At 48.9% G+C, this 13330-nt stretch overlaps 1 protein-coding gene across 2 annotated transcripts in view; it reads right to left on the bottom strand.

Moving 5' to 3' along the window:
• Nucleotides 1-13330, bottom strand: part of VSTM2L (V-set and transmembrane domain containing 2 like) — a 92131-nt gene that overhangs the window by 27740 nt on the left and 51061 nt on the right. For both annotated transcript variants that reach the window (XM_079980005.1, XM_079980004.1), the window contains exon 2: nt 95-264. In XM_079980005.1, coding sequence (XP_079836131.1) covers nt 95-264 — 170 coding nt within the window. The remainder of the gene's footprint in view (nt 1-94; nt 265-13330) is intronic.

Raw genomic sequence — 13330 nt, 5'->3', positions numbered from 1 at the left:
ATTTAGGTGCACTGAGCTGTTTGCAAAAAAAATGGAAAGGTGGAGGTGGAGGTAGAGGCAGGGCGAGGGGTGGGGGGGAGTGGGTCTGCCATACCTGGTTGGAGGCCCAGTTCTGCTTGTCCGTCCAGTCTTTGTGAGTGCGCACGTACCACCACTGGATCTCGAGCGAGTACGAAGGGGAGCCGCTGCCACGGAAGGAGCAGGCCATCTCCACGTCCTCACCAGCCCGGGCGGTCATGTCATGGGGGGTCTCTGTGAAAAACGCTGCGGGGGAGACAAAGAGCCACAAGCAAGGCAGGTCACCCTCAGGAGTCTGGAGCTCTGCATTTCGCAGCAGGTTGATGCACAGGTGCAAGGGGGGGCGGGCAAGGAAGATGCAGCACTTTTCTCCATGTCAACCTTTGCGCTCCTCAAACCAGCATACTTTTTGGGTCGCTTGGTAACCCCTTGAAAGCCAGGCTGGCTGGCTCCTGCCAGAGACAATGCCTTGGATTTATCACAATACTTTGGCACATTGGGGGGGGGGGGGGGGGTTAGATTTCAAGGGGGGAGGGTAGTTCTTTCCTCTCCTTCCCTTTTTTTAAACATTTCTCCAACAATTAAAAATCAGAGCTGTCAGCCCATTAACGGCCCTTTAGCTAATTAGCTATCTCCTTTCAAATGATTAATCAATTAGCCAATTAAAATAAATACTACAGTAACTCAATACAGGTGTTATCTTGAGAATATGCAATTAAGATGGCAATTGCTCTTGACTAAATAACACAGACAAGCCATTTATTGTTGGGGAAATCATCTTCGGTGCATTGCTGCGATGGAGAGATGCAGAAAGATTGGCCGCAGCAATCCTGCACGCACCAGGCAGCGCTGGCTTCCACGTCTGGCTCTGACAGCCAAGCACATTTTCCTCCTGCTCTCGATAGCACAAGCATACAGACAGGATGTGGTGGGTTTGCGGAGGCAGGAATTTATGTATAGGTTGGGGGGGGGGTTGTCCCTCCAGTGGATATCATGCACATGCAGCCCACCACCAAAATCAGCACAATCGCTTTTGTGATTTGTCCCCACAAAACACTTCATCACAGTTTCTTCCTATCTATTCAAAGGGCCTCTGCTGCACAATACCAAATGTAAGAATTCACTGATAAATGTATCTATGTTCTGGCTCACAGGGAAAACTTCAGAAATTCATATAGACATGTGAGCTACTCAGCAGCCCCTCTGCCTGAGTGATAATCCCTGGCATCCTGATACCTGAGTGCCAGACAGGTAGCCATTCCAGAAATAACAAACCCAGATGAAGACCAAAGGGTGTGATTAACTTGGCTGGGAAACAGGGAAATGTAAATATTTCTTTTGTTCCACTTGATGGGTGTTTGGTGGAGGGCATGGGGAACCATGGGGCAGGGTCCAGGATGCTCAGATTACTGCCACCAGACCTCCCCTTTTGTGATGTATTAGTGATGTAGTTTGGGGGGGGTGTAACAGGGGGATTAGCAGCTAATAAAAGTTTGGGTTCTCTTTTGTTGGGGGCTTCCATCTTGTTCCACCTTGTGGCAGGTGGGAGTCCTGTTGCGAGAGTCTTCAATAAAGACCAAGCCTACTGGCTGCTGTTTTGCTCAGCTATTCGTGGCTGGTGTCCTTGTTTTTTGTCCAAGGGAGCCCTCAGATTTATCCATTAACAGGGTCAGGACTGAGTCCCTTCCACTTCCTGGGGTCCTGGACCCAGCAAGGTTTAGGATCTAAAAGAAGATACTAACTGAAGATTACATTGCTGAACTAGTCAGGCAAGCATGTCAAGGCAATGGCCGTAGCTGGCCACTTAAGTGTCCTCTTCAGCGTCCCTAAAGAAAGAGCCAGGTTGCAGGTGCCACAACTAAGGGATGGGGCTCTCCACATTAATGAGGGCACTCTCCCTTCACCCCCACCACCCTGCTGCTAGGTAGAAGAAGAAGAAGAGGAGGAGTTTGGATTTGATATCCCGCTTTATCACCTGAAGGAGTCTAAAAGCAGCTAACATTCTCCTTTCCCTTCCTCCCCCACAACAAACACTCTGTGAGGTGAGTGGGGCTGAGAGACTTCAGAGAAGTGTGACTGGCCCAAGGTCACCCAGCAGCTGCATGTGGAGGAGCGGAGACGCGAACCCGGTTCTGCAGATTACAAGACTACCGCTCTTAACCACTACACCACACTGGCTCTCGTAGGTAGGAGAAGAAGAGCTACAGAGTTGTGTGAGAGCTGAGCTGGAGGACGCTGGAAGCTGGAGACCCAGAAACCTCCTTTCTCTGTGCTGGAGAAGCAAGATCTCCTAGGATGTCAATGCCCTGAGCCCCTCCATCTTATGCTCATGACGTATATCGGGCATCCAACAGTAGATCGTGATCCTGGCTGATCCTGGCAGATTGCAGGATCCTTATCCTTATCCTTATACTCTGTGGAATCCTCCTAAAAAAAGCTCAACAACTCTGGGCAATCCACCCACCCCACGCATGCTCCAACTCCCTCCAATGACAAGGGGTAGATCACTGCCAGTCTTTTATATTATACTGGGAATTGATCACAGTCTCTTGGGAATTGGATATGCCTGTCGTATATAAAACCATATACCCTGAGCATAATTCAAAGTGTTGGTGCTGACCTTTAAAGCCCTAAATGGCCTCTGTCCTGTATACCTGAAGGAGCGTCTCCACCTCCATCCTTCAGCCCGGATGCTGAGATCCAACGCCGATGGCCTTCTGGTGGTTCCCTCGCTGCGAGAATCCAAGTTACAGGGAACCAGGCAGAGGGCCTTCTCGGTGGTGGCGCCCGCCCTGTGGAACGCCCTCCCGTCAGATGCCCCACTCACATGCCTGCATCACTCACACACAGACCTTATGGGAGCATGCTGCAGAAGGAAGCAGAGAGCTTAGGAGGAAAGAGGCTGCTCTTGTGCTCGGATCCTGTTTTCTGGTTTCCCAGAGGCAACTGGTCAGCCACTGTGAAAACAGGATGCTGGATCAGATGGGCCATTGGCCTGATCCAGCAGCGCCTTCTTCTGTTCTTCAGGATGGCTCCCACAAGACTGTCTCAAATCAAATCAAGTTTTATTGCGGCAAAAGCCAGCGACACAGAACACCACAAGATCAAACAAAAGGAAATCAACAACAGCATCAAGAAAAAAGAAAAAAATATTACACAAGGGAACTTCGCAGTGTGCCATTCAACAAAAGAGATTTACGCTTCCTGATTGCTAAAGTGCAAAATTTGGCCACCTCATATGATATTGAGCTTGAGGAATCTTCCAGAAGGTATTTTCGTAGAATTTCGGGGGAGGATTCCAAATAATGTTGAAGGGGTATAAATTTTGATAAAAGCGGCAAAATAAGTTGGACTCGTTCTTCACTATAGAATTCGCAAAATAGAAGGATGTGAGTGACTGATTCTACCTTATTAGACATACAGGGGCAGAGACGCGCATGCATTGGTACCCGCGTAAATTTGCCGTACAGCACTGCTGAGGGCATTGTCTCAAAGCGGGCTCTGGAGAAAGCCCATCTATAAGCTTCGTTAATGATTCCTTCCAGTAGCACCTTAAAGACCAACTAAGTTAGTTCTTGGTATGAGCTTTCGTGTGCATGCACACTTCTTCAGATTGGTATCTGAAGAAGTGTGCATGCACACGAAAGCTCATACCAAGAACTAACTTAGTTGGTCTTTAAGGTGCTACTGGAAGGAATTTTTTTTGTTTTGACTATGGCAGACCAACACGGCTACCTATCTGTAACTTCGTTAATGATGTTAGTTAAGTAAGGGGCAGCTGCAAAATTAGACCAAGCTTTTAAACATCTATACGTCTCCGGGAGTAGGGCGTCTTCTTGTTGTAATTCGACATCGTAGAGTCTAAAGGCACCTGAACTGTCCCCGAGTGTAGAAATCCCTGCTCTGCAATACTGCACAGAGGATGCACATCAAAGCTAGGCTGCCCCTGTGTGCATTGGGCTTCCAGAGTCAGCCCCCGCAGCTGTTGGGAGATGTGCGGAGTTCCCTGCACCAACCCCACCCAACCCCCACCTCGCGCACTAGGATTCCCCCTCCGCCTCCTTCCGCACATCCGTCTGAGGGATAACGCGACAAGCCAGAAGCGGAATACTAAAAAGGGGAGATCGGGATTAATCATAGATAATCTGCCATCTCTGTTCCTGGAGCAACGTCGGTTCCACTTCAGTTCCTTCTGCATCGCTGGAACCTTTCCGGAACGGGCGGAGGAAGCCTAATTGAGATTAGTCACTGGAGCCCCTAGCAAGGGATTCCTCATCAACACACTTAGAAGAATTGTGTGACTGTTGGAGACTGGAGAAGGGGGGTGAGGGTGGAATCCTGGTGTCCTGGCCGTCTTCCATCTTAAGCCACAGCGAGACAGGACATGGAACCTCCTTACTCCCAAATCAAGCATTTGGATATCGGTGAACATTGACAGCTGCCCCCCCAATTCACTCCCCACTCAAATATGAAATAGGATTGCCAGACCCCCGAAATGAATGGACTATGCAGAATTAGATAAATAAACAGGAAGGATTCAAAACCTGCGGGATCAGAGATTCTCAGAGGACTGGAGTAAATATGTGAACTATTTGAAAAGCGATTGCAATCAACAGATTACGCTAGTAGGATTGTAAGTTTTCTAAGGAGGAATATGTGAAATATTGCAGAGAAAAGTATGACGTGAACTATCAGTGAAGGACTATTAAAAGTAATAGTGAAATTAATGAAATGCAGATTAAGTGATAAAGACTGAAAAATCTTCAGATGTGGTTGATGGAAGTCCAAAACACTGAATAAGATGAGAAAATATGTTCTTGGTTGTTGTTTTTTTGGAAATTTCATGTAAAAATTAATAAATATATATATATTTAAAAATGATTGCCAGACCCCCTCCGGGTGGCAGACGGAGGAATTTAAATTCCAGGTAGGCAAGAGAGCTTTTAGTTAGATATATTTAGGTATCTCTAGATATATTATGCAGCTTGAAAACCCAACAGGAGTTGTCTGTATAGATGCTTTTTTGGGGGGGGGTCTGCCCTCCTCTGCTCCCCTCTGTCCTCTCCCCCCACTCGCTGCCACAACCAAATCGGGAGATAAAGGGACCCCTGACCATTAGGTCCAGTCGTGGCTGACTCTGGGGTTGCGGCGCTCATCTCGTTTTATTGACCGGGGGAGCCGGTGTACAGCTTCCAGGTCATGTGGCCAGCAAGACTAAGCTGCTTCTGGCGAACCAGAGCAGCGCACAGAAATGCTGTTTACCTTCCCGCACTTTGACATGCTTTTGAACTGCTAGGTGGGCAGGAGCAGGGACCAAACAACAGGAGCTCACCCCGTTGCGGGTATTCGAACCACCAACCTTCTGATCGGCAAGCCCTAGGCTCTGTGGTTTAACCCACAGCGCCACCTCAGCCATGTGTTGATGCCCTTCCAAGGCTGATTGTTATGCACAAGCATCCAGCGCACGGCATCTGTACCACATAAAGCAAACACCCTATAAAACTTGTTGTGCGGATCAAATGCCAGATGTGTCTGAGGCTGTTGCCTGCACAGTGCAGCGCTTTTCCTGGGAACAACTTGGATGCCCCAGAAATCTCTGAACTTCAGCGCAGCTGCCTAAAGATATTCATGAAAGGAGCCTGTGGGGTCCGAGACCCGATGTTAACAGAAGCCGGGGTTGTCAAAGTGACTCCCCCGCAGATTAATCCATCACAGGCCTCCCACCCCCCTTTCCTCATTTATGGGACCCGGCCAGGGCTTCTCAGGAGACCGGCAAGTGAATTTGCGGCCTCCCCTGAGTTTCTGATCCGGTCTGAAAAGTGAATTATTATCAGGCTAGACAGAAAAAGTTAATACCTCTAATGTCTCTCTGTCCCCCTGGATGCCTGGAAATCCCACAGACTTATTGCTTTCCTTTAATCCATTTTAGCAGGGGAACACTGGAAAATACAGAGTGGGGAGGGAGGCTTAATGAGAGCCCCGTCTCCCCGCTGCTTTTGCAAGAGCCTCTTGCCGTCCGTTCAGTCAGAGGACAAATGGAAGGCAAGAGAGTCTGGAGGGAGACGCAAACAGGCAGAGGTTTCTGGAGAGGTTCAAGGCAACTTTTCCAGAGGCTCTTATTATAGGCTGTTGCCACCCAGGGCTGTCTTCAGGGCCATTACCAGAGGTTCTGAAAGAGGGTGGTCTTGCCCTTTGGCGGGGGTGGGATTACCAGGAGGGGGCACTGTGGGGCAAAGGGGTAGTGGCGGGTGTGTGTGTGCTGGAGATGTAAATGACTTTGAAAAGCTGGTATCACTGGCTGAAGTTAATGATAATGATGATGATGATGATAATAATAATAAATTTAATATTTATTCTGCGCCCATCTGGCTGGGTTTCCCCAGCCACTCTGGGCAGATTACAGAAAATATAAAAACACAATAAAGCAATAAAATTTAAAAACTTGCTGATACAGGGTTGCTATCAGATGTGTTCTAAAAGTCAGACAGTTGTTTATTTCCTTGACATCTGATGGGAGGGTGTTCCACAGGGTGGGTGCCACTACCGAGAAGGCCCTCTGTCTGGTTCCCTGTAGCTTTGCTTCTCGCAATGAGGGAACCGCCAGAAGGCCCTCAGAGCTGGACCTCAGTGTCCGGGCAGAATGATGGGGGCGAAGATGCTCCTTCAGGTATACTGGGTTCAGCGATTTTGCTGAATAAATTAAACTGAATATGGACAGATCGTGAAGCTGAGGCTCCAAGACTTTGGCCACCTCATGAGAAGAGAAGACTCCCTGGAAAAGACCCTGATGTTGGGAAAGATGGAGGGCACAAGGAGAAGGGAATGACAGAGATGGTGGGACAATGTTCTTGAAGCTACCAGCATGAGTTTGATCAAACTGCAGGAGGCAGTGGAAGACAGAAATGCCTGGTGTGCTCTGGTCCAGGGGGTCACGGAGAGTCGGACATGACTAAACGACTAGACAACAACAGCTACAGTTGAATGAATGTGTAATGAATTGTTGCCGTTTTGAATTTTACTGTGTGACCCTTAGTGGGTTGTGTAAACTGCTATTCTGAATAATGCTTTTTATAAGGTAGTTTATGGAACCAAGGGAATGGTGGCCCCCGAACATTTGAGGACCGCTGCATTGAACAAAAATCATGTGCAGACCCAGCAATCAATGCCCAAAGATGGCGAAGTGCAGCTTAGTTTCTGAAAAAAATGTAGAGCCACATTAGCTTTCTGAAAAGATGGGGACAGGCAGACAGACAGACAGACAGACAGAGACAGACCAACCATTTCCTAACACTGGGGCATGTTATGACATGAGATGATGCATAGAGCTTTTCCTGTTCATAGCAATTGCTGGAACTTCAACCTGAAAACTCCCCTGGACTTTCCTTGGGCTGAGGTTTTTGAGCAGATGTTGGAGGGCTCCCTCTCATAGATGCTTTAGCTGAAATTCCTGCATATTAGGGGGCTGTACTATATGACCCCTGGGGTCTCTTCCAACTCTAGAATTCTACTGTTCAGTAGCCCCTAGCTTGGAAGGAAGCCGTGTCCTCTAAGCCCCAATATGTGTGGACCAGCCCAGAACCAGCATGGCGAGTGGTTAGAGGGTCAGACTGGGAGACCTGGGTTCAAATCCAGACTTGGCCACGAAACTCATGGAGGGACCTTGGGACACCAGTCGCTGCCTCTCAGCCTAATTTACCTCACAGGGTTGATGTGGGATTGAATGAGGAGGGGGAGAGAAGCATGTTCTCCACCTTGAGTTCCTTGGAGAAAATAACACTGGGTTGAGTGGAAAGCACTTTGCACGAGCTCAGAGGCACTCTGTAAATTACTTCGCATTCAGAGCTGGGATCTGGAGTTGACAAGCCCCAGCTCCAGTTAAATGGGGTGTTAGGGAGAGGGTGGTTCCCCCCCCCCGAGATCTCCCTCTGCAGAGGGCTCCTCTGCAACCCCCTCCGCCCAATGCCCACCCCCATCTCTGCCACCCTCTGTATTTTTCAGGCAGCATCCTCTGCAAAAACAATCCCCTACAGGGAGGCGGCTTTAATTATCGAGTTTAAGGAGAACACACCGCATCCTGCTGTTGCCCCGAGGTCCCGAGACCGGGTCTAAATTGCTCAGAACACAATTAAAATCCGCTCCTAAAGATTAGAAATTCAGCGGAGGAGCAGAGAAAGAGGCTTGATTGAATCAAACATCTTTTTTCTGTCAGGCTTTAATTGGGAAGCCACGGTATTAATTAACCCCAGGGCCTGGCCTTCTGAATGCAGAGCCAGAGCGAGGCGGAGGGATGCTGCATATATATGTGTATGCGCACACACAAGTGTGAGTGTGAGTGCATGGTGGCGCAGAGGGGCCGGTTGCTCTTGGAAATGTTGCCTCCCCCATCTCATGGCACAAATCCTTGCTAGCAGAGGGAACAAGGGCTTGGAGGAACTCCCTCTGGCTCTTTTCCTTCTGCTCAGAGGTGGGGATGTGAATCCGAAGGAGAGCAGAAGGGAATGGGGATCTTCTAACCCATAAGAAAAAGCAGAGACACCACCTTGTCGACAAAGGTCCGTATACGTAAAGCTATGGTTTTCCCCGTAGTGATGTATGGAAGTGAGAGCTGGACCATAAAGAAGGCTGATCGCCAAAGAATGGATGCTTTTGAATTCTGGTGCTGCAGGAGACTCTTGAGAGTCCCATGGACTGTAGGAAGATCAAACCTCACCATTCGGAAGGAAATCAGCCCTGAGTGCTCACTGGAAGGACAGATCCTGAAGCTGAGGCTCCAGTACTTTGGCCACCTCATGAGAAGAGAAGACTCTTTGGAAAAGACCCTGATGCTGGGAAAGATGGAGGGCACAAGGAGAAGGGGACGACAGAGGACGAGATGGTGGGACAGTGTTCTCGAAGCTACTAAGTTTGACCAAACTGCGGGAGGCAATGGTAGTGCCTGGCGTGCTTTGGTCCAGGGGGTCACGAGGAGTCAGACACGACTAAACAACAACAACCCATAAGAAGATAAGAAAAGGCTGCTGCATCATGAAACTAGAAAGCAGGATTAGAGCAGCCCTCTCCCCTCCTTTAACTTCCAGCTACTGGGGTTCGGAAACACTGCTCCCTCCAGCTCCCTCCTCCTCCATGAATTTGTCAAACCCTCTTTTAAAGCCATCGAGGTTGGCAGAAATCACTGTGGGAGGGAGTTCCACAGTTTAACACCATTGCAGTTGCCTTGCCAAGGAGGAAAGGGTGTGGGCATATTAAGAAAGTTAAGAGAGGATATATTGTTTTGATATGATCCCTCTTCACTCAGGATAGTGAGTAAACAGCGGAGAGCATTCCCTTTGCAACTTATTGGAAGCAATTCCTGCCCCCTCCCACAAAAATCCCCCAACCCTTTTTATCTTTACAACAGCCTTGTGAGGTAGGCCAGGCTGACCAAGAGCAACAGGTCCAAGGTCCCTGGCTGAGCAGGGGAGTGAACCTTGCTCCCCCGAATACTCTTAACCATTAGGTGGCCAAATGTAAAAATATGCCTGGGACCTTTAGGACATTTCAGTCAGCAGAAGAAACTTGTGTGCAGGATTATGATTTTTCCCCAGAAGAAGAAAACTGTGCCTGCTCAATTTTTGCATTAAAAATCCTCCCTCTTTTGCATTTGGTCATCTCCACCCCCCCCCCCCCCCGGGCCTGGCAGCAACAGCTGTGATCAGAGAGAGAGAAAGAGACTGGAGGCCAAGGAGGGCGAGAACAGGCAGGAAATAAATCCGCTTCTCATAGCTGCATCTGTTACAATATCTGGGTTCTTTGGAGGCTTAAGGTCTTAAAACAGCTTATTAAAATGAGACTGAGCCCCGGAATGGCCCGGCAGTTGGTGGCGCTTTGAGCCTGCGAGGGTCAGCAGAAGCCAACCTTCTGCCTGGCTAATCCTCCCAGGTCCCTGGGGGACAGCAAAGACCCCCGGCCAGGCAGCGGGAGAGGAGGCATTGCTCCCTCTTTTGCATATGAGGTTGGGGTGCTCTGGGGCGGAGGAGAAGGCTGCGCGCCCTCAATTAACCTCCACTTAAGAGGGGCACTTAAGAGGGAGACTCGGAGTTCCACCTGGCTAGGTCTAAGTCAGCCTGACCGGATTTATTTCATGCTATGCAACAAGCAATTTCAAAAGTTGCATGTATTTAAATAAATCAGAGCGTTGCCCCTGCCTTCCTTCAGCCAAGGGGCATCTGAAGGGATCAGTTTCCTCTGACAGAGGCAGCCTTGGAGGGAAGCTGTGGCTGTGAGCTGCCTCCTGGTTCAGCCCCCCCCCCCAAAAAAGGGCATCTCTGCCTTCTCTTCTGGCCAGAGCGGGCGGCAGGGATTTGAGTGTCAGGGTGGAGGCTGCCCTGCCTTTTGAGCCCCATTGCTCCCAGTCAGGAGTCAGGATTTCTCCCTTTGCCCTTCGGGTTTGCAAATGCTGCAGGCACAATCTTAATTTATGCGGCTCTTTAAGTCCCATTGAACTCAGGGAGGCTTGTTGTTGTTGTTGTTGTTGTTGTTGTTTAGTCGTTGAGTCCAAGTAAATATGGGCGGGATTAGGCTGGGTCAGCAAATATATTGTGAGGTTCTACGATGTAGGCTGAGACATGGGTGGCACTGTGGGTTAAACCACAGAGCCTAGGGCTTGCCAATCAGAAGGTCGGCGGTTCGAATCCCCGCGACGAGGTGAGCTCCTGTTGCTCGGTCCCAGCTTCTGCCCACCTAGCAGTTCGAAAGCACATCAAGCACAAGTAGATAAATAGGTACCGCTCTGGCGGGAAGGTAAACGGCGTTTCCGTGCACTGCTCTGGTTCGCCAGAAGCGGCTTAGTCCTGCTGGCCATGATGATGCTTTCATGTACTACTGTATCCAGCCTTTCTCCCAAACTGGGATTCAAAGCGACTTGCAACATTTAGAAACACTGTTATAGAATGCAAAGTAATAAAAACAAATTAATTCAAAACAATAGTTAAAATATGTCAAAACACATTTAGAGCCAGCTATTAAAATGTAGATTGTGATGGGTTTGAGGAGGTATTCCCTGTATTGCCTATATTCTATCCTTCCACAGACCCTCGTCTGTGCGCTAGCAGACAAAAGAATCAGCTTATCACTTGCGTTTAAAAGCGTGGGGCTGAGCAGAGATTGAATCTCCTCTTAAACAGTTTATCTGAAAGCATAGGAATTAGCTATGAGGCTGCTTTCTCCCTTTGGTCACCCTACTTTTCAGAGAAGCAGGCCACAGACTAAAAAGTAACTTTAAAACATATACTTCACTCACATTCAGGCATTCATCCTTCGCAGCAACAGCAGTAAAAATAACTGCAGGTAAAATTCTTGTATTTACAGCAAAAACAGCCTTAGGCATGCGCATGATGCTGGTGCAAGCAGACAGGCGTCCACTCCCATGGCTGGCCAAAGACAGAGAGCAAGAAGGAACAGGAAATACGGTACTTATTTGCTTCTGGCCTCCCAGGAGAGGAGAGGAAATGACGTCACACAGAGCCTTGTCTACCAATTACACTTCTGTGGTCCGAGTCTGCCTGTCACCAATACATCTCTATGACCTTAACCCCTTCACATGCTAACTATCAAGAACGTTCACTGTTAGATTGGACAGCATATCTTGCGCAGTTTTCCCTGACAGCAGCCCAGTGGCCAGCGTTGTCTGTTTGAACCGGAGGGTCTGAGCTAGGTGGCGGAAGAATAACAAAGAGGGAGCCAGTCTGACCTCCCTTGGGAAGGAATGCCGCAAAATGGGAGCAGCCACAGAAAAGCCTCCGTCTTGCACCATCACCAACGATGCCTCGGATGCGGATGGAACCAAGAGGAGGTTCTCACCTGAGGATCTTAGCCCCTGGCCAGGTTGGTAAAGGGAGATACAGTCTTTATGGTAACCTGAGCCTAAACCGAACAGGGCAGGCAAGTGGGTAGCCTATAGCAGAGTTTGCAGTTTATCCTGCGATCAACAACTTGTCCTTTTCAGGCTTGCCATCCTGTGGCTGTGAAAGGTCATGTGGGAACTGCGCCTTATGCCTCTGAGAAAAAGAAATCTCATTAACACCTCCATGGCCTTTAATGGATGGCACCCTACGCACGAGAGACAGTTTCGTCCCAGGGGAAAGTCATTTATCTCAGGGGCAGCCAGCAGAGTGGCTTCTTCCCCACTGGAAGCCCTAAACATGTGGGATTTTTTCCCATTTTAATGTCAGCTGCTTCGTTCTGTGACACACTGGAGGCTGACACATTTGCTGCAGCAGAAGCTCCCTGTCCCAAGAATGCATGGAAGGGGAAAGCTGGATCACAACTGCCGGCCCTAACACACACACACACACACACACACACACACACACACACACACTGTATTTTTCAAGCATTTGCGTACAGATCTGAGCAGAATTCATGTGAGTACAAGAAAGCCGTCTTCAGACAGTTGAGGGAGCTGGATATGTTTATTCTGCAGAAGAGAGACGGAGAGGTGATATGAAAGCTATCTTCAAATATCTAAAGGGCTGTCACGTGGAAGAGGGAGCAGGCTTGTTTTCTCCTGCTACGGAGGGTAGAACACAAAACCATTCAAGCTACAAAAAAAGGAGATTCTGACTAAACATTTGGAAGAACTTTCGACGGGAAGAGCCCTTTGAAAGGACTCCCTTGTGAGGAGCTGGACTCTCCTCCCTTGGAGGTTTCTAAGCAGAGGTGGGAGGGCCATCTGTCAGGGATGCTTTGGTTGAGATTCCTGCATTGCAGGGGTTTGGACTATGACACTCGGAGTCCCTTCTGTTGGGATGCATCCTGGGAGACGGGGGCAATTGGCAGCCCCCAGCTAGCTCCAGCCCACCAGCCAGCAGCCAGCAGCCAGGCGAACTCCAGTTCTCGGAACAGCATCAAAAACTGTGACTCAAGCCTCAGAGACCTTTAGAGACTGAGCACGCAAGCCAGCAGAGATAAGAACTCTTTGCAATGGAAGTAGCAGACAGAGGCATATCTAAGCATATTTACAAGCATTTATTCACCATTAGAACAAAGGAAAAACATGCCTGCTTCACTTCATGTTCAAGCAAACAGCAGTGGCAAAAGCTATATACTACGGAAGTTCCCAGCAGGTTCTGCTGGAAGTAAACAGACATGTGACATACAAAAACTCCATGTGCCTGTTGTAAAGGTGGAACAGAAACTCAATATCCGAACACCTTCCATCTAAAATTCTATGATTCTGTGACAACTGGATGGGCTCCCATCAGCCTCTGCTAGCATGGCCCAAGGTCAGCTACACCTGGTCTAAATCCCATGCTGCTTGGAACCATAAAAGGAC

The sequence above is a fragment of the Podarcis cretensis genome (genome assembly GCF_951804945.1).
Source record: "Podarcis cretensis genome assembly, chromosome: 6".
NCBI lineage: Eukaryota > Metazoa > Chordata > Lepidosauria > Squamata > Lacertidae > Podarcis > Podarcis cretensis.
This window is presented reverse-complemented; position numbering and strand designations above follow the sequence as displayed.